Source organism: Falco punctatus, assembly GCF_963210335.1.
Source record: "Falco punctatus genome assembly, chromosome: 4".
NCBI classification, from domain to species: Eukaryota; Metazoa; Chordata; class Aves; order Falconiformes; family Falconidae; genus Falco; species Falco punctatus.
The window spans coordinates 101,550,940-101,577,910 of NC_137583.1; the positions used below are offsets into that span (position 1 = coordinate 101,550,940).

The following is a 26,971-nucleotide window of genomic DNA, read 5'->3' on the forward strand; positions in this document are numbered from 1 at the left end:
TTCCCAAGACAAAAATGTTTATTTGTACTAACTCTTGAAGTGGGTAAACATTCACAACCTTTAAACAAAACCAGTACACATCTAGGGCAAGTTGAGTGTATATCATTAGAAGATAATGCCTTCCTTAGTAATTAATGTTCATAACTCAAGAATTAGTTACAGATTTACACCCCCTTACAACACCTTACACAGGGGTTATGTTCTCAGTAAGACCATTCCAGTACGAGGCAAAACAGTGTTTGTAGAACAGGATTCTAATTATTCAGTTCTACTGTCCTATCAGTCTTTTAATGAGCAGTATATATTAGTAGGGGAAAAATACCTAGTGCCAAGCTGAACGTTCGCAAGCACTGAAAAGCAAATACAAATGGTGAAGCAGCTATAGAAATTTAAATAAATTATTTCAGTTACTGAAACCTCATTTTTTGTCTGAAAAGAACAAGAATATGATTACAAACTGGAGGAAAGAATTCCCTAAAAACCTTTTCTCTGGATTTGCCTTAGAATAGGCTTTTGTACAAAACAATTAAGATTTGGGGGTTTCAGTGGTATAATAAAGTGGAATAATAAAGAAATAATTTTAAAATATATATTAATTTACCACATTTAGCTCATATAGCCCTTTATATATTTTACAAAATGCTACTGTTCTACATACTGCATGTAAAAAAAAAGTTTTTTATATATGTATATATACACATACAAAGGCAAAGCCAATCAGCTTGGTATTAAAAAAACAACACAAAGCATAAGCAGACACACTGAAAGTTATGCAGTAATGAGAAGTGTATGCTCCACCTGTGCATTAGTGTAACAGTGCTTCCAATCTTAAAGCATCCTTCTAATTGTCTAAGCAGAGTAGTTACTCTGAGTCAGCAATATCAGTTTATTTCCTCAACTGCCACAAACATTTGATGTTACTTAACTTCTGGCCATCTGTTATATTTAGCACTAAATTAGAAATAAGGCAAAGTAACTTTTCACATCCCTGAATATCTGAAGACATTCACAAGATCTTCCAAAAATTAATACAAAACATTACAGGAGCACAAGAAATGGTGCCCCTGAGCTGAAGCAGCTTCCTGTCTATACAAAGCTGCCCCAATGCTCGCCGATTTCCGAGTAATCCAGGCTACTTAAGGAAGTATGACAATTATTCCCAGGTGTCCCCTTTGTTTTAGCAAGTTTTGAATGACGACTTCAAGCTTCAGGATGGGTTTGTGCTTACAACTTCTGGCCTAAAAACATCACTGAGAGCAATAAACCACAGTTCTGATACTGCTCAGAGGTTTGGAGCAGGTATTCAGAGTGGATGGGCATCCTTGTTGAGCTCCATAAATCTCCATGCTAACCCCTGTCTCCCAGCTTCAAGAATGAGCTCTTTATGTGCCTAGCATATATTTTACAAAAAAATTTAGTTTAGTATACAAGAAAAGCAAAATAGTTTTATCTATCTTCTCTTGCATCAATTTCTTTAAAAAAAAACAAAACCAAAAAACCTAACCAAGCCAGACCCACTCTCAAATTCCATAAAATCACAAATTTTTCAATAAGAAATAAAATTAACCTGTCTGATTAAAGCAAAAGTGCCTTAAAAACCCCTCACTGAGATACCTGGGGAAAAAGAGACAGATGCCTTTGAGAAGCTTTCTAGGTGACTGGTCGTAAAGGACTTGATCCAGCACCCATTCAAGTTTTGTCCAGTGAAACAGTAACTTCAGAATTCAACATTTCTCTGGGGAGGCTGGTTCAGGACTACTGTCCAGCTGTCATGTCAGCAGGCACTGAAATGAATGCAGTCATTGTACTGGCACATAACACTTTTGACAACACAAATATGATCTACCAGGGAATTCCCCAAACATTCCTGGAGTTGTGTGGAGTGCAACACTTTGTAGCTGGATGGGTAAGCTAGAAACACTACACAATAATTCTGAACAGTGGATACTCAAAAGTATCCTTCCTCACCCACCAAACACCACCAGTGAAGAATGAACACAGGTACAACACTAAAATGAATCCCAGGCTCCAGGGTTCAGAAACCTCAGGTCAGTATCCCTCATCTGTTTGAGGAAACAGGTTTCTAGAAGAGTCTAACTCCTGGGAACAGTAAGGGAGAAACAGAGAAATACAAAAATGCCAGGATTAAAAAACAGAAGGGGAGGTAATGATCCCCCTCTAGCACATTCCCTTTAAAACAGTAATTAAAAACTTTAAATTCACTTCGAAATCGGTTTCAAAATAGTCTGACAGTTTAAAGACTTTCAAAAAATCAAAATATTCTTAACCAGAGTTCATTAAAATATCCCTGTAGCCCCCCTAAATAACCGCTACCACTTGTTTTGCATTAACATTGCTTAAACTGGTATAATCATAAGCATGCAAAATGTTAACATTTCACTATGTGCACAGAACAAAACCAAGTTCTAATAGAAAGACTCCTAAAATTTCAAGGTTAGAGGCTTGATTCAGTCTCCATCAAAACCAGTGGGATTCTTCCCACAATGTCCAGTGGATTTTGGACTACATCTTGATAAGAGACAACAAAACATTGTGTTTTATGGTGTAGGAACACACACAAAGTACACTTGTGTATATACACTAGATATTTAGTGCAACTCTTGCATTGTGTGTCTTAAAACAGTTCTATTTTAGCCAGTAGAATGACAATCATGAAGCCAACACTGCATCCTATGTCAAACTAGGCTGTATAACAAAACCCAATACCCATTCAGAGACATTCATGTTACTGTTGCCTAGTGAGCAGCTTTGAACACAGCTTAACGATACATCCACTTGAATCCAGATATAAATTCGAGAGGCAGAAAACTGCATTAGTGCGGCAGCCTGATTGATTTTATATGTGCTCCGGATGACTTTGAAGGCAGGATATCATCTCTTTGACAGGCTTCCCTTCATAGCAGATTTGATACACAGCAGTGAATAGCGGAAACCTGAGAAAACACAGTGGGGAAAGCAAAGGCAGAGTAACTTTATTCTGTAACATTTTCTTAAGTAGAAGAAAAAAAAATGGGGTGAGGAGAGGGAGGGAAAAGAGGCAGGCTGAAAAATCAATTTCTTTTAGCATTTGTCAAGTGCTAATGCTGGGCTGAAAAGCACTGGGCAAATACAGAACCTACATGCATCTCTAAATTGAGTCACTCACAGAAGCCTAGCTAGCTATAATGGAGCCTGCAACATTCATTAAGTATGGCACAACCATTAAGTGATCTAAAAAACTAAAAAATTAAAAACACTCAAATCCTTTCTTGATAATCTTACAGCAGTACTCATCTATGGTTAAAAAGGATGACTGGCACATCAGTCATGTATTATCTCTGAGCAATAATTCAATGATACAATTGCAGAATATGACATAAAGAGACATAAAGAAGAAATTGAAGGTCAAGTTTTTAATAAGAGTCCAAAATTAAACATGGATTTTGAAACGCTAAATTATATCTCTTCTTTTTTAAATTGGCCATGTTTCCAACAACCTCCAAATTATTCAGGCTTCTCTGATAACCTGAAGGCTCGTTACAACCAAGCTGCTTTACAGAAATTTATATTTGCTTTCTGCTCATCCTGGAGCGAGTGAGCCAGACAAGACCAGTTTTCACAGCCTGGTGAATTTCAGGGATTAATTATCTGTTCACCAAAATAAATATGCCGTTTCAGTGTAGCCTTTTATATTGATAAATTCTGACCATACTACATTATTTTGACTGAAATAAAAAATAAGGAGCATTAGAGATGGTGAAGTAGTTAATTTCTCAGTGGTTCAGAACAGATCTGGACTAGGACTTTCTCCTTAGGGAAGTGGTCCCATCAGTCACTCTAAAGCTTTATCCGTAATGCACAGATATGGTATTGAACAGAAACCCCAACCAGTGCTGAGCACCATACATGCTTGTCCATACACTCCGCTATCATGTGTTACACTAAGGTAACTCCTGCATTCTCAGGGGCAGATACAGGATTTGTACTTAGCTGAATGCAGTATTTTGCATTACTTGGGAAGCCGGGGGGTGGGGAAGTGGAGGAGTAGATGTGGTTGTGAATCTAGTCCATCATTTCTATAGCTTCTTTTACAAGTGTTCAATTACAAAAATGAAATTCTACATTTTTACCTGAAACATTTTAATGTCCTGCTATGAAACACATGTCCATTTATCTTCATTTATTTTTGTGGAAAACCAGACAAAAATAGCAGCAATAGCAAAAACTATTTCAGGTCAATCCATGCAGGAAAAAAAAAAAAAAGGTTTTACACAAAGATTTATTATCAAGCTTTAGTTATCACTCTGTGTAATATACTGGACTGACAGAGGGGCTGAACTTGTTTTTACCATAAAAACTGAAATGCAGGCACTACAAAAAAAATTGTTATTCTTATGTGAGAGGTGGCCACAAAACATGTGAACCTTCCGAAGCAAAAGCAAGTTTCACACAGCTTTAAATACAGTACTGGCAGTTACTTCTCAGTGAAGAGGTACCACTACCACAAACCACATCTTGATACATATGTCTTGCTGTTCATCACAGAGGACGTTACCCTGCTGTGCACGGGTCTGCCACACTTCTCATGGGGAAAACAGAACCAAGGCCGACTGCAGGCTCAGGGCCAGCAAACTCCAAATGCCTCTTATAGCTGAGCACATTAAGAGGGCTAGTTCTACAGCTGCTGAAACGAACAAACAGACTGCACTGTAAGTATCAATAGGCATCAACCCTGCTACGAAGGCTCTTCTGCTGAACTTTGACTTTTGCCTATTTTTGTGTAGCCTTGGGACTCTTTGTAGGATTGAGAGTATCAGATTTTACTCTTACTAGACTCTTACCTCTTCACTTTGAAACCATGGCTGTTTTACTGAGTTTTGTATTGTAAAGCAAGTTTTTGAAAAAACACTTTGAAAGTTGCTTGCAAAAATCTTGTTAAAGGGGACCTTTTATGAAAAACTGAGACATATATGTTGATATACAAAACAGAAATTAGCAACTCTTTGTTTTCATATCTTTCATTAAAAACACAACCTAGAGTCTTCTATAATGCACTCTATTTTTTGTAAGATAGAATGGGGAAAAAAAACACCAGCCAACAAAAAAACCAAACCCCAAAACACAGTATCCTCTCACATTTAGGGAATCACAAACAGCAAAGACTGAAGCCAACATTTTAATTGTTTTTTTCTGCAGTTAATTACTGTACACTGCAGAGAAAGACCTAGGTGTCTTACATCCAAAGATAATGTTAAAAAGTAAGTAATTTAATGCAGCTGATCCATGAAAACTAGACTTTAAAAACAGCTTGGGGAAAAAAAAAGTAACAAGGCTTGGCCTTCTGACTGGAAGTAATTTATTTTCTGATTTTACCTTCTCTACAGACAGGAACAGATAGACGCATCCCTTAATCTCACAAAGAGACAACGCTGTGTGGCTTTAGGAATCATACATTCTGACTCAAATACAAATGAATAAGCCAGGACAACCTGCTTAATTTCACACCACAAAAAAACCCTGACCTACACAAGCAGATAGCATGTTTTATCCTACTGCAAACCGGAAGCCACATTAGGAAGGGAACTGCAGTATCTAAGCTAGAATCCACATGGATAAAAGCAGCCACTGTATTCAGATGATCACCTATATACAGATACTCAATAACAAAGCTCCTCTCCTTGGAGTTAAGTAATGAATTTGCTAGTATGACATGAGCTGTAGAGCCTCTTCACAAGTCTCTTCAGGAAGCTCTGCTTCTGTTTTCATGTATTTTTGTTCTTTTCACATGTTAAAACACACTCACTGTGCTCTTCTGTGATAGCAGAAGGCAATAATACATTCGGCAAACAAGGGCATTCACAAATTTAACATCATACTATTTCTACAGCAATATTATTTAAGGTTCTATTCACTTCTGTGATTTTAACTGGGGATTAAGCTACTATTATTACAGTGATTTTCTTTTTGTCTATTACCTTCATGAAGATATCAATACAAAATATGAAGAAAGAATTATGGAGATAAAAAAGGGGTATGCGGAACTTGCTTTATCTGTTCTCACTTACTTTTCCAGCATTCCTTTCTGCTTGAGGATGCGATACACTTCTGCAGAAGTCTGCGGTCCTTGCAGTTTCTGACCATTCAGCATTTCTTGCTCCAATTCTTCAATAGACTAAACAAGAGGGAAACAAAAAAGGGAAGAAAATGAGAGTTATACTAGTTTTCATAAGCCTGATAACATCATCTGGATGGTAAAAAAAAAAGAATGTTACTGAGGGTTTTCCCTTTCTCAAAAGTTACCTTGAGTGAGCATATATAATATTCTCCTTCTTCAGTCTGCACTCTACACTTTTTATCTCTCCTGTGTTTGGGGTTTTTTTTAATCACCCCTCTAACACTTTTATGCTCATTCTAGCCTTGTAACTCACTCAAAAATGTGAGGAAAGAGAAGGCTGGTTAGTACAGCTAGCATGTCTCAGGTAACTGTACCATTATGCCAACAAACCAGGACTGCTAGTACTTGCAACAATGGATTTCTCCCAGTGAATAAAGGTACCTTTCCAGTTTTAACGAATGCTTCTGCTACACGTCGATTCCGACCACCATAACATGTTGTGATGAGGTCAGCAACTCCACAGCTTTCCAGGAAAGTAGCAGTAGACACTTGTCCTTTGCAAAAAAGTCTGGCAAAGGCAATCATCTCCATTAGGCCAAGGCGAATAACAGCAGCTTTGGTATTGTCACCACAGCACAGGCCATCACAGAACCCAGCTCCTACAGCTACTATATTCTAACGAGAAGAAAAAAAAACACAAATGGGAAATGAGTCAATTATTGCTTACAGAATCCTAGAAGACCCCAAAAGACAGAGTGCAGATTCATTAAGAACCGGAGTAAGACTAGTTTGTTGGTTTGGCTTTTTTGTTGGTTTTTTTGCTTTGGAGATTTTGATGTCTATGGGATAACCTTTAAAAAAAAGAAAGAAAGAAAAAAAAAAAAAGATGACAAGTCTTGCATTACTAAGTATTCCCAAGAATAAAAGCCTAGTTAAAGCTTTGGAACAAGCTGCCCCAGAGGCTGTGGAGCTGTTATTATTGACTATCTTTAAGAACAAACAGGTTACCCTATTACTCAAGCAAGGTTTTATCTAGATTGAGCTGTTCTTGTCCTGAAGTAGGAGTAGAGTTAGACTGACATCCCACAGCCCTTTTATCCATATTTTCTTTATGATTAAAGTAATACTGAAGCTAAGAAACAATGACTGACTTCTGTGCTGACATGCTAAGGGACCAAATTCAGCCAAGCTAATAGTATTAAGTATGCAGAGTCCCTATAACAATAATAATTAGTCAAGGATTCCCAGAAGGTTCATGACATGGAAAGACCTGTCCTACGCAAAAAAAGTTCTGGTGTTTTTTGTCCTTAGACCTGGTGACAGCCTTCTACAAAGAATGTGCTGTTTATTCATGAATAATCAGCTATACAGTCCCTTCTTTGGTTTATGAACATTGAAATAAGTTGAGAGGTGTTTCAGTGAAGTGACTATAAAAGCTGTTTTCCAGCCTGGGAGTCAGAGACTAGCCATGGTTAGTTTGCCCCTACCGAAAAAAAACCCCAAACAAAACCTACCAAAACCCAAAACACTCCTAAAAAGGCAGCATTCTGACTTACTAATAAAACAAATTAAGGAAGCAATTTTTGCATGCAACAGCAGCAGCAGTGACCTCAACAGAAACCACAGGAGAACCAACATTATGGCACCTAATGTAGCACCCAATGCAGGGAAAAAACCCAGCAAACGAAACACACCAACTTTAACTGTTGCTGAAGAAACAGCAACTGCTCGATGTTGCTAATGAAAGCAACAAGCTGACTAACAGCTCCGGTTTTGGGGGGTTTCTTGGACTGTAAGAACCAAAACCTGCAGGCAGCCACAGTGCTGTGTGGCCAGCCATAGCTAGGTGACTGAATCAAATAAGGTCGGAGGATGAGCCATTGCTTTTTGAGCAACTAGCCGAGGTCTAAAAGTGACCTTAAAAATTGCAGACATATATCTCAACATCAGATCTGAAGCAGCAAAAGACAATCAAGCTTTTAAAACTGGTAATTCAGATGAAGGTACCTTTTCATCAGATGCCTCTCCCAGAGCAGCCTCCAATATTTGTTCATTTGGTGGCAAAGCAAGAGGAAGTCAAACAGGTACTTAAGAAGTTTTCAGATGGGATAACCCATTTAAACTGAATTTACACATACATTAAGTCTGCAAATGTTTAGCACTCAGCTAAAAACAAAAACATTTTTGAACAACCTCTGGGCTTTTTCCATGTACTTGAGCACTCCAGTACTAAAGCTTCCCCTTCCCTCCAACTTTGCCTGCTTTGACTTTCCTTTCCACTTTGAAGCAGCCTACCTTGTCATAATTTACAGTATGATTTTGCCTGTAGTATTTTATTGTCTACTTCTACACTTTTTCAGTGTTTGTCTTTGGAGCAATAGAAATATTGTTTTAAGCAAGTCATACCAAGGCTAATTACTTCTGAGGAAATGGGGTGGGGAAGAAGGGAAGTTGTGAGTCTTAACTCTAAAACACTAAGCACCTTTTGTACAATGTTCCCAGTGTATGTTCTTATACACAGTTTGCAAATAATGAGGAAAGAATACAACTGATTATTCTCTACAACACATACCCATGCCTAGGAGACTGTTCTACATAATGCTTAAGCCACAACTAAGAATTTACAAGGTCTACAATCTGGTTTCATTGAAAACCTTGAAGAAGCTATGACAACTCTCTTATGTCTAACAAACTGTAGAGAACTGAGTTTTACCACATTGAAAGTTACACCTTACTGAAAAATGAGCCACTCCTAAAAAAACAACCAAACCAAAACAAAAAATCTCACAAAACTTGAGACTGAGTCATCTTTCAGTCCAAAACAAGGTGAAAACAGGCAGCTTGGTACTTGAAATCCCTGGGTGCAGGCACTAAGCCAAGTTTGTTTCAGGAAGATGCATAAGCAAAACACAGATTAACACACAAGACCCTAATGGCATTAGCACTACAGCAGTCTTCTGAGAAGCAGACTGGAGGGGGAGAATCACACATCTATCTGGTGAAGACATCCTTCTGTATCCGATATTGTCGATCCTGAACACTGCCATTGCCAAAGCTTACACCTGAAGTTACAAGAGTTTCTGCAAATGCAATGGGTATACACACCTGCGCAAGAGCAGAAAGCCCACATTTCTGTGAGCTCAAAGATGTTTGCACACACAACATGGGGGTCTGAGAGCCCAGTAAGGAAGGACAGTTTTAGCCTACAGACAAACCTGCGGTTTCAAAGGTTCAAAAATACTGTCACAACAACCCTGAAATGACTGCAACACAATGTTTCTCTTGGCCTGATGGATTCAGAGCTCTCAAAACCACTTCACGGTTGAGCAAACATTTCCCCCATTTCCACATTAGCAGCTTTTTATATTAAAGCATGCGTCCTGTAAGCAAGATGCACAGTGTGTTTTCATATTGCATATGGTCTTAAGCTACTATAATACTCTGCACTAACATGCAAGTCTTTAGCTGGTCTGGTACCCAGAAGCTGGCATTTCCCCCAGTCCTAGTTATTCTAGAACATGAGCAAGGACTGGATTCAGTTATTTTATTACCAGGATAGTGAAGCTATGCTCCAGAAAAGGTATGTTGACACCTGGGAGTGCTCACAGTAAGTGTCAGAACAAATAAGAAAAAGTGCCTTTTACTTGCATGTGACTTGCTGCAAACATGCCAAAGCTCACAAATGCAAGGCCAACAGATGACCCGGAAACCAAGGCTAACCAGTCTGCAGACTTGGCTGACAGATTGTTCTCTTACACAGTCAGTGCTCAGAAATATCCAATTTACAATCCCATTCTGTTTACACTAAGTTCACAGAGTGCTCATGAGGACAACTTCAGCTGCTCTTTCTGAGACAACCATCCCCTCTCCATAATCAAATGGATCATTAGAGAACTAAGCAGAAATGTTAATTCACCTGGGATACCCAGCCTTCCTTGAGGCAGTGTCACAGCTCAGCAGAGCCTGCTTTCCCTCTTGCTTACATGAAGTTGGAGAAGCTCCTTGCTTCATATCATGGGTGAGAGAGGTCAAATGAAGACTTAACAAATCAAAGACAGTATCAGCAGGACTGTCAGAGAGGTTAGGCATAAACTGTTTGCTTGCTCCTGGCAAACTTGGATGTAAATAATGGATTTCATTTCCACTTAATCTCAGGAAAGAGTAATTACCATCATCAGCTTCTACAATACCTAGACTGACTGTCCAACAGTGACTGCCATAAACACACTTTGCAAGAGCACCTCTGTAAGTAACAGTGCTAGGTTACATAACCTGGTAAACAACAGATCATCATTATACTTCCTACTTCTTTGCTTAAGGCTAAGCTGGAGCCATAGGATTTAGAGGTGGGCCTGAAGCAACCTGAAAGGTAAGCACAGCTTGCTCTTTCTTCCTACAGTAACTGTCACATCTGTCTTGGTTCTTCCCTGCTGCCACTTGAGGGCTTTTAACTCTCCAGATCCCAGAACATATACATCAGGCAGCTGGAACACGGCCATTTTGCCATATCCAGAGATCAGATTCTAATTTCTGCATCCCTCACACTAGCCCCAGCACTGCTGCCCTGGGTAAGTGATTCCAGTACAGTTTACACCCAAGAATGCAGCTAGCAATGTACACTGCCTCTCAGGCATGCTGCTCGGTTCACGTACCAGCTCAGTCTTGCTTCACATCTGTGCTGTTCGATTGCCAGATCACACACTGACACAGGCGCTAAGGACACCTCAGAGGTGATAACCTTGGGTCTGTCCCACTCTGCAGTATCACATCCATCAGCATCCAGAAGCACATCTATATGTATGCACAGCTGCACGTACTGCTCTTACAGAGGTGTCATAACCTTTAGGCACTTCCTAGGAAGTGCCCCTTCACCACCTGGCAAATGGCTGCTGGAACTTGTAGGTGGCTTGGGTCAGGCTGGCCGTAAAGCCAACCGGACACCTTGAAACTGAACCATCCAAATTTGAAGTTTGTTGATTTCTGACCTCAACCCTTCGAAAAGATCAACAAATAAATGTGAAATGTGCTTTAGTCCTCAAAATAACAAAATCCTGACAGAGAAGAACATGCCAAGGACTTTTTGTTCCTACAGCCAACAAGTTATTGTAGACAGCTGCTCTTTCTCAGTATCATCAGATTTTGTAAAGTGACTGCCATTGCCTATTCAGCCGGTCTCCAAGCTGACACAAGACAGCAGTTCACTGCACTGATTTCTATATTTCAGTACATCTCCATCAACCCACTGTCACAAAAATAAATACAGTAAATGAAGTGGATATTCAATTTATATATATATATAAATAGCAATCAAGCATGTTCTTTCACGATCACACAGCTGCAATACTTACTATTACAGTCTGAATTCAAATATGCTTCACAAAACAAATTTCAGACCTAAAATTATCAGACCACTCTACGATACCCTTCTGCATTTTTTCCCAGCCTTTAGGCAACTATCCAAATTAAAAACCTTCCCTGCTTAGAAAGGCTTGCAGAAATAAAAAGCAAGGTAAGTACAGCCTTTTAACAAGATCTAGTTTATTATGCTAGTATCCTTTTCCCAAGCTACTATTTATAGAAAAATGCAGAAGCTGTGAGAATATACTATTTCTCATAGCATACTATTTCTCATCCTTTAAATACCAATACAGAAGCTGGCTTTACTAGTTCCACATCCAAAAGTCTGGACTGGCATGTCTGCCTGCTTACTTCTGTCCTCCAAGCTGTAGTTTGCAGTAACACTGCTGACATTTTGAATTGGCACTCCTACAGAAAGTAGTAGAACCTTTCTTTTTATACCTGTCTGTTCACACAACACAGTACTGTCATCTTCTGAAACTGAAATCTCCTCCTTCCAGCAACTTAATGCTCATTTTTACTATTCTTTCATGAAGTAACTTTCCAAGTTCAATAAAGTAACTGTCCGCTGATGGAAGCTACACTTTAGATTTTTCCCTAAAAACAATCACATGAAAAGACGCTTATTTTTTACTTTTTTTTAGTTGCAAAGATTATCAGATTAATCATATAAAGGCACAGTGTTACCCTTGGCAAACAATTCTTCTAATAAGAATGTATGACTTCTAAGAAAAAAGCTCAAATTTCGCTATTTCACCATTCACACCGGAGCTTTGCATAGGCAATAAAAACATACCCATCAGTTTAATTTTAGCTTCTTAATTTTCTTTCAAAGGCATACATGCTCACAATGCATTAATAAAAATTTACAGTGTTTGAGTTAAAAACAGCTCAGGAAATAATTTACATACTGTCAGCACAAGATTTAGAATTAAACTAGAAAGGGTTTTAATTGAAAAATTACTTTTAAAAATACGATTTTAATGAAGTTTTATTTGAGATTAAGGAAGAGTTGCATGTTTCAAAAACATTACCAATACTAGCATGACAGATCTATGCCACTTTATAGCAGTTCGTGCCTTGTAAGCAGTCAAGAAATCCACAGTATTTCTAAACAAATTAATCTTTAATTTGCTTTTTGTTTAGAGCTCATACCATGCATTTCTTTGGAAGTCTCAACCTAGTTAACACAATAGACTGCAATCAAAACCAAATGACCAGAGCACACAGAATGTATACAGAAATGCAACTAGAGACTTCAGTCTGCAGAATGAACAATAAGTAAGGAAGCAGGAGGAAGGAACAAAACAAGGCTACAAAGAAAATACACAAGTTTCACCTCAGTATCTTTCCAGGTCAAGAACAACAATTTATTTACTTTCTTCTACACTTCCAAACAGATACTGGTATCTTGTCTGTCTTGGATCTTTACAGTGGAGTTTGAATACTAGCTGCTCAGTTTGATGGGCGCACTCATCTCTAGTGCCCTTTCATGAGATTTGTCTGGAACAAAAATTACCCTGGATAGAACACCTCTGTCAAGCAAGAATTTAAAGCTAGCCAGAAAACATCAGGCTGAGCAGATTTCAAAGAAAAATAAAACTGTAAAACTTTCTGAGTAATTTCATGGGTCTGTACACAGCAATTTATTTCCTGCTAACCTCTCACATAACCACAACGTTTTAAAGCAATGGCTGTGGAGCTCTGCAATCTTGAGAAATTGCTATAAAAACAGCAATTCCGAAGCATGTTACACCAAAGTGTATTCCATTAGCCCGGTGCACAGACCCATGACCTCCTTCTCAGGGCTTCCAGTATGACAGCTCTCAAAAGAAAATTATCAAGAAAAACAGTATGCCAAAAATTGTATTATAGTTATTAAGTTACTTCCCACTGAGCAGGAATCAGAACTCCTTAGCTTAAAGACATAACTCATTGGCGAGGTAGCTTTGCAAGTGAATGGTGTAGTTTACACATAATTTCAAAAGAGAAAACAAAGCAATACAAAATAATTATCCAGAACATAAAAATAAAAGAGCCAAGTTATCTACTAAACCACTACACCCATCAGAAATGCTTCTATGATAGATATCACATGTCAACTATGGTTCTGTTGGCCAGGGTGCCAAGCAACTAATGCCTTCCTTTCACAAATGGCCTGTAAATTAACTTGAAAAAAATTAGCAATAAGAACACATTTAAGCTAGGCTTTGCTTCCTGTCAGCATCAATTTTGTTACCAAAAAAAATTCCAGGTGAGTAACTGTCCCAAATAACTTTTTTCCTATCCAGGTAATTTCTCTATGTGGTTATCCACATGAACCTTATGCAGTGTATGTCCACAAAAGATGAAACTTAAAGAGTGCTCATGTTGTACAAATCAATGAAAAGGGGAATAGTTTTGTCAACAAACACAATCAACTTCCTTCTCCCTTTCTTTTTTGTGAACACACTGTTGCAAAAAGAAAAAGGGAACTAAAACAGATTTAGAAATATGTTGACCAGTTAAGATGAAATCAACACTTGTTTCATGACTATATGTAAGCCAAGTATAAGACGTAGAAAGAAGCTGGGAGATGGTGAGACAAGGGTCTAAAAGCCAACTCTCAGAACAAGCTGCTCCCTAATTTCCCATCTGTTTTTTCCGGAAACTTTATGTATCAGTTTTATGTATTATATAAAACACAATAAACTTAATTCTTCAAATGCAAATACCCTCTTTTTTCTTCAAGGATCACCATTCCAACTGTGTTCCAACTGCAGCCCCTGTTAATCTTACCTTCAGAGCACCACAAAGCTCAACTGTATCTGCATCGTCTACTACAGTTATTCGGAAGTTTGGAGTCTGCAGGAGTTCTTTGAAGAGAAGGCCATTTTCCAAGATTTTGCTGCCTGTTGAGAGAGAGAAAGAAAGGCTAAAAAAAAATGAATAATTGATGTGGGGTTTATTTAGCCTATCCTGTGCAAGTCAAAATACTTTAAAGCAGAGATAAGGCTGTTCTATCTTCATCCTAAACAGACTCCTGTCCTAAGTTAATAAGGACATGTCTACATCACACTTAAAAGCTCTGCACTGAGTTACTCTGGACTTCTTAATAATTCAGTGTCTGCTCAGCAACACATTCTAAATAACAATTCCATTAAATCTCTCTACTCTCTCTTTCCTTGATCATTCTCTTCAAAAAGAACAGTTAATAATAAAACAAATGTAAATTCAAACTGTAGCAGGTGGAATTCTACCAATTATTTTAAGGCCTGCATTCCAGAAAAATACCTACTAATAAAGGCAGGTCAAGGATGCTTCATTAATTGAGCATGCTGCCACTGATAAATGTTTCTAAGCACCAAAAGTAATTCAACCATTCAAAAAATGCTCAATGAAAAAGCTACCTATGACAGGTTACAAAGCTAAAAACGCACAAACCTGTAAAAATTAACACTGAAAAAAATAACATGAACTCTTGCTATTATGTATGACTATCTGTATATATACACACATATGCATATCTAGACACTGTGAAATCCAAGACTAGACACATCTTTGTGCTGCAAAGGTGTGCAGACATCAACACAGAACTAAAACCACGGCTAGCTTTTGAGGAAACTAATTAATTTAAGAAATTAAAATAAGATATCAGTAACTTATAAAAACCCCAAGCAGCCCTAACATGCATAAATACCATCTGTGACCGTAACATCTGAGCTGGAGTACAGGATATATAATCTTTTATCCATATAAAGCCATGAAGACTCAAGAAAAATCTTAGGCACAGTAATAAAATGAAGCAGTTTGTTATGTGGAGGGTGATAAAAAGCATGCTTAGTATTTCACCTGCTAAGGTCACAAGCCTAGCAAGACTAGGTAAAACCACACTCCTGCCTCTCCTTCTATTCCTGGTATTGTCCTAGTACTTCTGGAAGTGTAAACACTTTGGGAAATTCAACATTAAAAAAAGAAGAACCTAACAGTTTCTGATAACAACCAGCTAATGTTGAAAACAAAATTTGAGGTATTTGGTGTGCAACTGTGCAGACAGAAGCATGTTTTAAACAATGTTATTACTTGGAACAGTACCTATTGTGGTTTCACAGAACTTCTCTGCTGCCACCTCATTGGCAATGTTAGCTCCCATCAGCACACTGATGTCTATTCCCATCTTCTCTCGAATAATGTCAGAGATCAGTTTGAGTCCCTCTGGGCCTTCATCTATTCCCTGCAGCCAACATTAAACAGAATTACTAGAGAGTCGTTTGTTAGACACAGTAGAGAAGAAAGCACATGACAATTAGTCTTGTCCAAAGGTGAGCAGTGCAACAAAGCCTATTCAGATAAAGACTAAAGATGACACTACTGGTGAAACCTTTGCTGTTGTGACCTCTCCAAGCTGTCTTCTTTTCAGAGGAGGCAGCACCTTAAGAATTAGGACTAAAGTCTAGATGATGGAAACAGCTGCTATTCCATGTTCAGTCTAAGACCTGATTGTAAGAAGCGCTGAATATTCACCTTTGTTAGTTCAGAATCTCAGTTGCTTATCATCAGTGTATCCTTACTAAACCCACTGAAGCATCACAAATTCATCACTTGTGAATCAGACCTCCACTTGGATTTGAAGTTGCACCAAAACTCACAAAATGGCACCCTAAAAACTTGTTTTGTGAAGAGGTATCTAACTGAAATATCAGAGACTGATTCCTCTGCATATAACATAGACAACAGTTTACACATAGAAACAGTTTAATAATTTTGAATCCTACTATAAATAGAACAGCCGTTCACAGGTATGCAGAAAGAAAAAATTAACTTCTAAGGATATTTACAATGCATTCTTTACAAAGTGTGAAAGTAGGGGCAGAAACAGGACCTTAGAAATGATCGCCCCAGAGATTAATGCTGCAATGGAGAAGAGAGTCTGGTACCTTGGATTACCTGAACGAAGAACTCCAAATGACACCACCTTCTTCTCACAAAACCCTTTTCTCCTAGCCTGCTAAATGCAGACTACTTTTGAATTTTTCAGAACAGGGGCACGGCGGACAAGCTACTGAATCAGTCTTTCTCTCCCACAGTATACCACCTTTTATATAGTACTATTTGTTAATGTTGGGGATTTGGTACTTTTGTGGATTGCTAATTTTGAATTATGACTTAAAGGCAAAAAGGCAGTGTGCTCCTCTACTACTTCTAGATACACATATACACACTAATGCAGTAATTGGCATTTCCACTGATCAGAGGTGCCCTACCTTGAGCAACGTGGTGCAATCAAGAGACATGCAGAAATGCCTGTATAAAACCAGCAGATTAAACTAGCCCTTGCATTTCTGCATTATTTTTCAATCTGTACCACTTAATGCACAGGTCTGTTTTCTCATCTTTAATGAGCCATACAGAAAGAATCTGAAAGTAATCATGCGTATACACATTGCATTTTTCCCTCACAGCGTCAAAAATGTCCCCACAAAATAACTGGAAGGTCTTTCTCCCTAAGTAGGCAATTAATAAACAGCAAAGCATGCACACATTGGGAACAACTCCAAAAACGTGAATACGTACACAAAAATTATTCATCAAACTGAAAGATCAGAGAGGCTTAGGTGCAAAATTCAGCTCCAATATGAAACAAATGCAGCTTCTGACAAAGTCAAGGAGAGCTGCACCTGTTTCTCATAGAGCTAAATCCAATACTGAATGATAGATGACAAAAGAAAAAACAAACACCCTTCCCTCCCCCTAAAACCAAGACTCCAACATGGGAATTTCCACTGGGAAGCAATGATCCCCAGGCAATGCAAGTCCAATTCTATGTTTTTATCACTTGCATCCTAACGGGCCTGCCAGAGCAATCCCTGGGGCCCATATACAGGTAGATGAAAGTGAGGTTGATGTTGAGGCTGCCTGAAGAGTAATTTGAATGACCTCCACCTACTCTGCTTCGTGTGCTCGCTGCCATACCACAGTATAACCTGTATTATGATTCCTCTCCCCACATCCACACAATGGTTTCTTAGGCTTTCATAGACATCAGTGATCAGAACTTATGTAAAGCAACACAGCTGCAAATATTTCAATGGGAATGCAGATTAACCAGTAGAAAAACATAGACAAATGTCTTTATTTCCTGAAGACTCAGTTTTATTATCAGATTTTAGTTTCTGCTTGAAGATTAGACTATCAAAAAAAAAAAAGATAAAAGAAAAAAACTACAAGATGACACTGCTAACTTGCCAAGCAATTTAGAAAGCACAGAAACAAGACGTCCCACTGATGGTATTTTTCAGAGTAGAACTCCACTTTTAACTGCCAAAGTTAATACAAGCCACTTTAACATCATTACTGTTGAGCATGAGATCACTAAAATTATGGCTTTGATGAAAACAGCATGCATAAAGAAATTGCAAAAGTAGAGGAAAGAATGCATTCCTGCCTCTACTACTTTGTTTCATTGCTGTGTTCAATCTCTGCCCTTTCTTCTTAAATTATACTTTTAATGATGCACAGTTAGACCTTTTCATAAAAGCTAACATCTACTTTGCATTCTCCCATACAAAATTTAAGGGGCCCCACACCATTTCTTTTGAAAGACCACCTACTGATGCAGTGTCACAAGGTGACAGTGGGAAGGTGCCTAGGAATCAACTCTGCTTTGTGCGGCAGGTGCTACTATTTTACTTACACTACACTACATGTGGGCTTTTTGTTTTGTTGGGTTTTTTTGTTTGATTTGGGTTTGGATTATTTATTCTTATTAAGATAAGTATCCCCACCCACCCTTTTTTTTTTTTTTTTTTAAACATAGCCCTTAATCAACACTCCATTAAAGCACCAGTAATCAATACCCAGAGCAGTAATCCCAAGGGAATATCGGCCCATACTCTGACTTCAAATATGCTGAGATACATCCTCGTTTACTTCATCGATTTTGTTAGAGTTATTCCTGTCACTAAAGACATGAGAACATAAACCACATTTAGCAAATTAAAGGAGAATAAAGTTTATCTTGAGCTTACAGAAGTAAGAAGCGTAAATGTGCAACTTCAAAGCAATAAACTTAAGGGCACCTAGGACAGTTGCCTGGCTTTGATGCTATGCATTCGGCTCTTCTACATTGCCTTATTTTACCCTTCTACAATATGAGAATTTTTTTCTAAAAAACGGAGCAAGTGCACTTGGGAAGCATTACCTTTTAATACACATCAGCAATATATCAGGTCAGCACTGACAAAACAATACAGATTTGATGGGTTTAGATAGCCAAACTATACAGACAAGTTTGCAGTAAGTAGTGACAGGGTTTTTTTGTTCTTTCTGAGCACAGATCCATAAATACATCATTTTCCAGAAAGGACAGTAAACAAGTGAAATGCAAGCTGAGAAAATGGCCTACTTGCAACCAAGTACAATGCAACAATAAACCAGAGTGTTTCAGACCTTGCAGGAATAGCTTATTCTTTGCAGCTAAACACACAAACAGGGTGCGGGGGAAGCTCATCCACATTTAAAAATTCTCCTGCCACCAAAACTACAAACACTCGAGTGAAAACAATTCCTGCACCTCTGCGCTCTCTGATTTCCTATGCTCAAACTGTCTTTTTGGGCCATGCTGAACAAGTTCCTTTGTTGAAACATAATATTTGACATGAACAAGAGCACTATCCTCAGTCACATGAAATTCTCTCAGTTCTTAAAATGATCAACTCTGTGTGTGGGGTGTGGATTAACAATCAAAGCATTATGCTTGTGCTCTGTTCTTCATCTAATGATGTGTTTGGAAACAACAAATCAAAGATTGGAAAGCTTGGTGATGCAAAACATATTCACTCCCACATTCTTTTCAAAAGTCTTGTCAACAGCCTCATTCTCCTCTTCCTGCAAGCACTAGCCTAAAAAAAACCACCACATAACAATCCACTAATGACAGAGACAAATTCCAATCTTACATCTAGAAAGGTTTAATGGAACAATCAAGTGAATAATTCGAAGAGATTTTTCATACCAAAATATCAAGCCATCTTGTTCTAGAAGATCCCATGACACATTCTCAGTTATTAATGCACAGTGTTTATTATACCTTTATGAGTGTTATACCAAGAGCTTTCTTGGGTACTCGTCCTGTGATTTCATCGCAGACTTTATGAATGAACTGATGAGGAATGACAAAAACCAGCAAGTCTGCATCCTGTACAGCTTCGTTAAGGTTTGGAACAGCAACCTGTGTAGTTATGGGAGAGAAAGGCCACATAACTTCTTTAAAATAACACTACAAATAAATGGTATTTAATAAGCAAAAGCACATTTTGGTCTTATACTGAATGCTACAAACTACTGTGCTCAATCACTGAAAATAAGCAGTAACATAAACTTCCCAGAAAAGCAAAATAATTTAAGCTTTCAAACAAGTTATGTCTTGAAAGGGGCATCTTTGCAGCCCCCAGCATGGTTAGTGCAACAAAAATTCAAAATGTTCTGTAACATTCAAACAAGTATTTCTACTTGAGTAAGAAAATATGAAGTAAGAAGCTTCCTTCTCTTTGATAAAATAACACCATTATTTGATAAATTATTGCATGCACAAGTTTCTTTCCCTAGTTCCTTATACGTTCAAATTTCTTCTGCAGGCCACTTACACCTGTTCAGTTTACATTCTCTTTTTCTGTACTCACAGATTTTGTGTACCCTTTAAGAAGGTGACCTACTTTGAAGTCACTTGCCAGACTCCACTTTTCCTAACACTTGATGACCACCTTAAAATAACACTCAGACTTAAAATGCAGCAATAAGCTCAACCTATCGATAAAGAGAACAAATTTGAACATGCAGGTAGTGGACAGCAGAAACACTACACTTGCTGAAGGCTAGGGAAATGGGATTTCAGCATTGTCGTTAAAGAGAAAATTGCAATGCACAGCAATTCACATTTTTTCTGCCCAAAATATCTACTGAATTGTCAGCTGCTGTAGCCTCTTCCTATAATGTTTTTGGGGTAAGAGCCAGCACCTGCCCACCCACCATCATGATACACCAACACAAAATAGATGTGGAGTCCCACTGTTCTGCCCTCACAATGCTACATCTAACGTGCTGATCAGACTGCACATAGGTGAAATGCAACTGAGAACAACATAAATTGCACACGGCTTGCAGTCTGCTTGATAAATGCTCAATGTTCTAGTTCTCATCCTGTAATACTTTCTAAGAGTTTCAGAGAACTTGAAATCTCTTCAGTTCTCACTGACCAGCCAGCTCCCTTCCAAAGCTGAAGCCAAACTTTTGTTTAATGGGCAGGGCCAGAGCTGTAAATCTGCTCCTCGTTTTCATATTTTCTCATTGATACAGAACCTTAAGTAACATGAAGACAATGGGGGGGGGGGGGGGGGAGGGGGAAGAGTTAGGAGACTACAGTGTGTTGGACTTACCTACCTGCATAATTGCATAATTTCACTTGTTCAAATCTCTGATCTCATTGGTAAAACAGCATAGTCTGAATTCTTATAAACCCTAAAGATGTTAGGGTTTATAGATTTATAGGTTTCTATAGAAAACAAATTTCTACCTCTGTTCACAGCATGAACAATATATTCCCTTCACTCCATAACTAGAATTTAGATTCTGAGCCTTACCACGTTATCTGGCAGCTTGTATCCAGGGAGATATTTTACATTTTCATGTTCATTATTTATGATATCTGTCAGTTTTCTCCCATTAACGTTCTCCTCGAAGACCCACATCTTCACTGTGGAAGCAAACTTTTGCAATTTTTTTACATTACTGCCTATTATTTTGGCAACTGCAGAACCCCTGCAGGAAAGAAAAAAAAAACATTCTAGAAAAATTATGATTTTGTTCCAGAAGAAAGAGACTGTCTTTAAAAACCCCCAGAAATTCACAGGTTATCGAACCAGTTAGGTGTAGCATTTTTGATCTACTAAAACAAGTGGAAAAATATATCAGTCATTCACACCTGCTGATTTCTCTCAAATGTATCTAGAGTAGGTTTGACTGAAGCATTTACTGAAAATGTCCTTACTTATTTTGTCTGCTTATTGGCTATCCACTTAAGAGTTTGGGTTATTGTGTTTCCAAAATCAAATGGATTAAGAAATGGAATCCTTTCTTAAACAGTGGTAAAAGTGACATACTCAATTTTAAAAAATGGATAATTTTCACCTTTAAGAAATGGGAAGCTTTCTTTGCTAAGATGACTGACCTATCAATTGCTGTACAATACTGATATGCATTTAAAGCCAAGAAACATTTATATCTTGCATAAGTTATAAACTTCATGGTTATGCTGCCAACCTCATAGAACTTAACTGTCGCAACAGCATCCTCTGAGTTTGTAGGCAGACAATTCCATTACTGTTAGACTCATTTTCTCCCCAAGAGCACACAGTGAAACCTGTAGGATGGTGATCAATTTTACTACTAAAATCTCTAAGCAACAATGAAATTAATCAGAATTACTGAAGTTGCATACAAGAAGAGGAACAAATGCAACATTGCCTTCCATTCCTAGCCTGAATGCTACGTGGAAGAAAAAGCTGCAATTTTATAAAACCTGTTAAACCTAACTTTCTTTCCTGAGACAAAGAAATAATTACTGATAACCTATGAAGCAGGCAAAAAAAAAATTTAGAAAGATGCAATAAAAATACAAAGTCACTGGTCTGAAGGCATGTGCGTGTGTGGAAACTGCACACTCTACTAGGAGGTAAGAACACATCTAGTTATGCTTACTCCCCTAAATTTCTTATGGACATTGCTTGTAATAAAACTCATAGCTGGGAACTAAACCAAATAAGATTCATTCTGCTCCAAGAGCTTTTAATATGGCACAACTCATTGTGCTGCATTGAAGATGTGCTGTCACAGGCCTAAGGTCACTTTTCTAAGTAGTAGCAGGAAAAAACTGCAGTATCCTAAGCAGACCTCTTTCAGTTAAACCATGAAACTCTATGTCTTAAAAGACTGGAATTTATTTCTCTAACAGCATTTAACACACTACGAAGTCCCCTGGGTTCAGCAGGTGACACAAAAGCCAAAATTGTCAGCCATCTCTCATCAAGCTCATATTCTAGATCTGCATGCACACAGAGTGATTTTCACTACAATGGTAGACAACTCACCAGCTCAACCCCCAAATTTCTGATCCACACAAACAGTATGAATCACAGTCAACACAACACAGGTATGTGTTCCTCAGAAAGTGCTTTGAATTCCTTGAACAAAAGCACATTTACTACTGCAGATACAAGGTCTGGATCCCAGCAAATCACTGTCTTCAGTTCTGAACTTCACTACATATTCTGTGTACTTAGTGTTGAGAGAAAAAGAATAACTGATTCAGCAACTGTCCATCTGGGATTTTCAAACAGCTTGCCAGCATAAAGTTTGGCAGCATGTACTACTTGAGTGTGACATTAATTCCATTACTATTTAACACTTCAATGCCTTAGCTGTCTTTTTTTTTCAGTCTTTGAATGTAGTATTAAAAAAAAGTAAAGATCTGCCTATTCTTAGCTCCTGAATTCAAGAAGATTCTCTCAGCTGACCTCTCTGGTTCCTCATTCTCTGTCAGATTGCAACAACTGTTGTAGGACTGAATTAAGCAAGGTCAAACTGACACAGTTTAAGATTGCTCCATGCAAGGTGGAATACCAGATCCCACACCTGTTAATCCAACAAGCAAGCCTACATTCTTTTATGTGTCCTAATACAGCTCAGTGTGTACTCTCAAATAATTTAGTGGACTGTCTGGCTCATTTTGTATACTCCTGACACATCACAAGGCAAAGGAATGGGTGTTCTTGCCAATTTATTACCAGCAATAAATGTTCTAGTGTAAGCGAGATAGGTTGCAAGACTTGGTGTCTGCAGCAGCTCAGTTACACAAGAAAAACCACAGTGAAAGATTCCCTCATGAACCTTAACACTGACATGCTCTGAGGGATGGTTAATCCTATTCGAGTCAGACAAGGTAGCTGCATGCCAAGCAGCAGTTCTCTTCCTTGCAATGAGTGTCAAAGGTACGCCCAAATACAATCACACACACTTACTTAACACTTCTGCAGAACTGTACCTGACCCTCACTGAGCAAGAGCACCCACTTTGTCTCCTACCTTTTACTGTTACACTTATCACAGTGGGTCTGCTTTCCGCTCATCACTTGAAAGGTAAAGCACAAAACATAGAAACTCCTGAACTTGCCCTGGTAACAGCATCTGTGGAGGTCACAATATCCAAGGGCAAATAATAGTTAGCACTACCACTTGTCCCTGTAAAATCATCTCAGTTATGCCACAAGTTTTACCTCCTATTTTTCTACAGCAAGTTCCTAGCCTTATGTCCTGGTAACTTCCCATTTCTTTACAAACTCTACAGTTTCTGCCCAAGTTGAGCAATCAGATTAATTAACAACTGGTTCTAGCAAAAGAAACAGGGATAAATTCTGGCTGTGCACACCTTGTTAACCTGCCCTGGAAGCACTGTCAGAAAAGCAGTCTATAGTACATATCCAGGGCAATGTTTGCAGCTTTTAACTGAATCTGGGCACTGTCCTTGCAAGACACGTTCCTAAGGTGTACTCTCTTCACATTCAAGAAAGCTTATTTCATCCCCTATCTTAAAAGATCATAATACTATCACTTATCCCCCAGCTGAGCAACCCTTTAATGGGCAAGGCCAGCGAGCAGTACAGCTCCTGCTCTTTGCTGCCCAGCAATCTGTCCCAGCCCATGATCAGGTGTTGAGTGACCCCTGCCAAGTCAATTTCCATTATTAAGGTGACCTTCCTCATAGTAAACTGACAAAACAAGTCTGACTGGAAGTAGTTTATCATCCAAGGCGATTAGCTCAACCCCTCCAAACGGTCAGTGTCAACCTCCTTTAGTGGTGGTTTTTTTCATCCCAGATATAGGTTAAAGGGCTGTGAGAAGGCAAAGGTGTCTGTACAGTTACTGGCACTTGTGGGACAGAATCATCTCACATAGAACCCCAAAACCCCAGACTCCAAACTCCTAAAAATGCCAAACTCCACTCAATTCAACTACATCTATGCTTACAATTTAGGCGACACCAGTCACAGACTCTGGTAATTCAGGTTTCAAAAATACATAACCCCAATATATCAGTAAGATGTATATAAATGCTTCAATTTCTTTCTATTTACCTGCTTTTGAGCATTAAATGCTTCCACTTTAGGAACACAGGCCCCAGTTCAAAAAGGCACTTACATACACAGAGGCAGACAATCCAGATTAAGTCCTGTTTAGTTCAATGGCTGCATATATTGTTTAATCACAGTGCTCTTTGCAGTCAGGGTCTGATGTCTGTCACCAGACCATCACTGTTCTTGGACTTTGCGGAAGAACTCACCTACCTCTCCAGGAATTACTGTTTTCAGAAACATTCAGGGGGCTGGGGGGAGAAGACGAGAGCCGTTGCACATCAAATCATTCATAATTTAAGATTTTTTATTACTCTGGCTTCTGCTTTCCTGCCACAAAAAACCTGCCACCCTGCTATCACATATGAAATAAGCAATCAGTTATTTGAATGCTTTTACCCCCAAAAGAAAGAATAAAGCTGATGCCCAGTAATAGTATTATCTCTTTCTCTCAGCATCGCAGATATAGGTTATTTTGCCACCCAAATATCCATCGCATTAGGCAGAGGCTTTTCTTGTTATTAAACTGATCCAATGAGGCAAAACCAAAATATATATGCACGTGGTTATTGCTAGTAGGTAATACCTACAAAATCCTTTTGCTTCTGCAAGTACGTTTCACAGTGAACTAAATATAAATGCAGTCAAAACTTTTTGTAAAACTTTTTGCTAGATTTCATGTATGGAATAATAGCAACAATACTCCTAAAAGAGAGGCAGGTCTAACTGCATCATTTCCTTCTGACATATATTGCAATGCACAGTATCTCCCTGTTCATCGTACTAGCAAGCACAAGGAAAGCAAGAGATGCTGCACTGAAACGTCAGCCATTCCCTCAACAGGCCGTCACAAAGAAAAACATAACTTGGCAGTTGCTGATATTTTTAACTATGCAAAACAGCACCAATAGCCAATTGCACAGAGGCGGCAGGGGTTGAGCAACAAGTCCAAGATCATCTTGACAAAAGACTGGTAAGTTTTGTTTAAATAAAATGCAATGCCTTGCCCTACACCAAACTCCCCCGAGTTTAGATTCGATGTCTTAAAATGCATTGTTATCAGAAATAACGTATACTTAGCATTAGTAATTGAAGTGACAAACTGAAGATATATTTACATAACACATTGTAGTTAACTTATTGTAACTAGGGACTGGGGGTAAAAACAGTGATGAGGAACAGCAGAGAAATCAAAGAAGCGAGATGAAGTATTATTAACATGCTACTCCTCTTGGAGAATGATTAGTAAGTCTATTGCTTTCAGTGGACACAACAGTAAGTTTCTTTAAGTCTAACTATAAACTAGCGATAGATGCAGTGGTAAAACCTTGTCTCAAGCCTTCAGTGTGCCTCAGCATAACCAATTTGAAAAAAGAAAAGGTATCACAGATAACCTAGCGTTTTGCGACTCTTTAACTACTTTGGAAAACAGCTACACAAGAAACCCCGAACAACGCTTTTGGAGAGGAGCGGAGTCGTCAAGGAAGCCTACAGGCAGCGCTTAACTAGCAATGACCTGCTGAAAAAAAAATTTAAAAAATGTTCAGCATCTTTAATGTCTATGTCACCTGACATCGGACGAACCACATAACAAATACCAGGTTAAAAATATCTTAAAAACTTCTTCAGAGAACAGACGGATGCCTACAAGCACGCCAAAGCACGGTGCTCTATTCTGCCCCTTCCTCCTCCGTTTCCTTCAGGGCAGCGCCGCCGCCTCCGAGGGAGCCCGAGGGCCGGGGCAGCCCACCCGCACGGCACTGGAACGCCCCCAGGGTCCGCCACAGACCAAGCCCCGCTGGCCGCTGCTGGCGACACTGTGTTTCAACACCCGCACCGGGACCGTGGCCTCCGGGGCGCGGCTGCCCTCACCGCCGCCACCCCTGAGGGGGGAGCGCGGCCACGGCGCCAAACCCTCCGGCTGCGGGCCGGGGGCACGACGGCGCTGCGCGGGCAACCGACAGCAAGGCCCGGCCAGGCACCGCCTCAGGGAATATCAAGCCGGGGCCGCCGCTGAGGTGTTAACCCCCTCAGGGGCTGTCGCCGCACTCACCAGTTCCCCGAGCCCACGATGCAGACCTTGAGGGGCGCCGCGGAGAGCGCCATGGCAGCGCCACCCGCGCCCCGCCAATGGCCGCAGCGATGGGCTCCGTGAGGCTCCCGCCTCACGCTCCCCCGCCTCCGCCGTCAGGGGATCGCCCTCGTCTCCCTCCGCCCCTGCGGCTTGCCGGGAAGTGTAGTTCCGCCCTGAGCCGCTCACCGCTGCCCCTGGGCTGGCTCTGTGGAGGGGCCGAGGGCTCCCGCCACGGAGGGCAAGGCTAACGGCAACGGCCCGT

The 26,971-nt window shown here is 39.3% G+C and overlaps 1 protein-coding gene across 1 annotated transcript; it reads right to left on the reverse strand.

Annotated features, from left to right (window-relative positions):
* On the reverse strand, positions 1–26,834 carry GPD1L (glycerol-3-phosphate dehydrogenase 1 like). The gene is made up of 8 exons (XM_080387333.1): positions 26,689–26,834; positions 21,091–21,268; positions 19,542–19,682; positions 15,548–15,686; positions 14,252–14,364; positions 6,557–6,790; positions 6,066–6,172; positions 1–2,954 (listed from the first exon to the last, which is right to left on the reverse strand). The coding sequence occupies exons 1-8, from the start codon at positions 26,739–26,741 to the stop codon at positions 2,858–2,860; spliced, it is 1,062 nt and encodes a 353-aa protein (XP_080243459.1). The 5' UTR covers positions 26,742–26,834; the 3' UTR covers positions 1–2,857.
* Between the last annotated feature and the right edge of the window lie 137 nt (positions 26,835–26,971).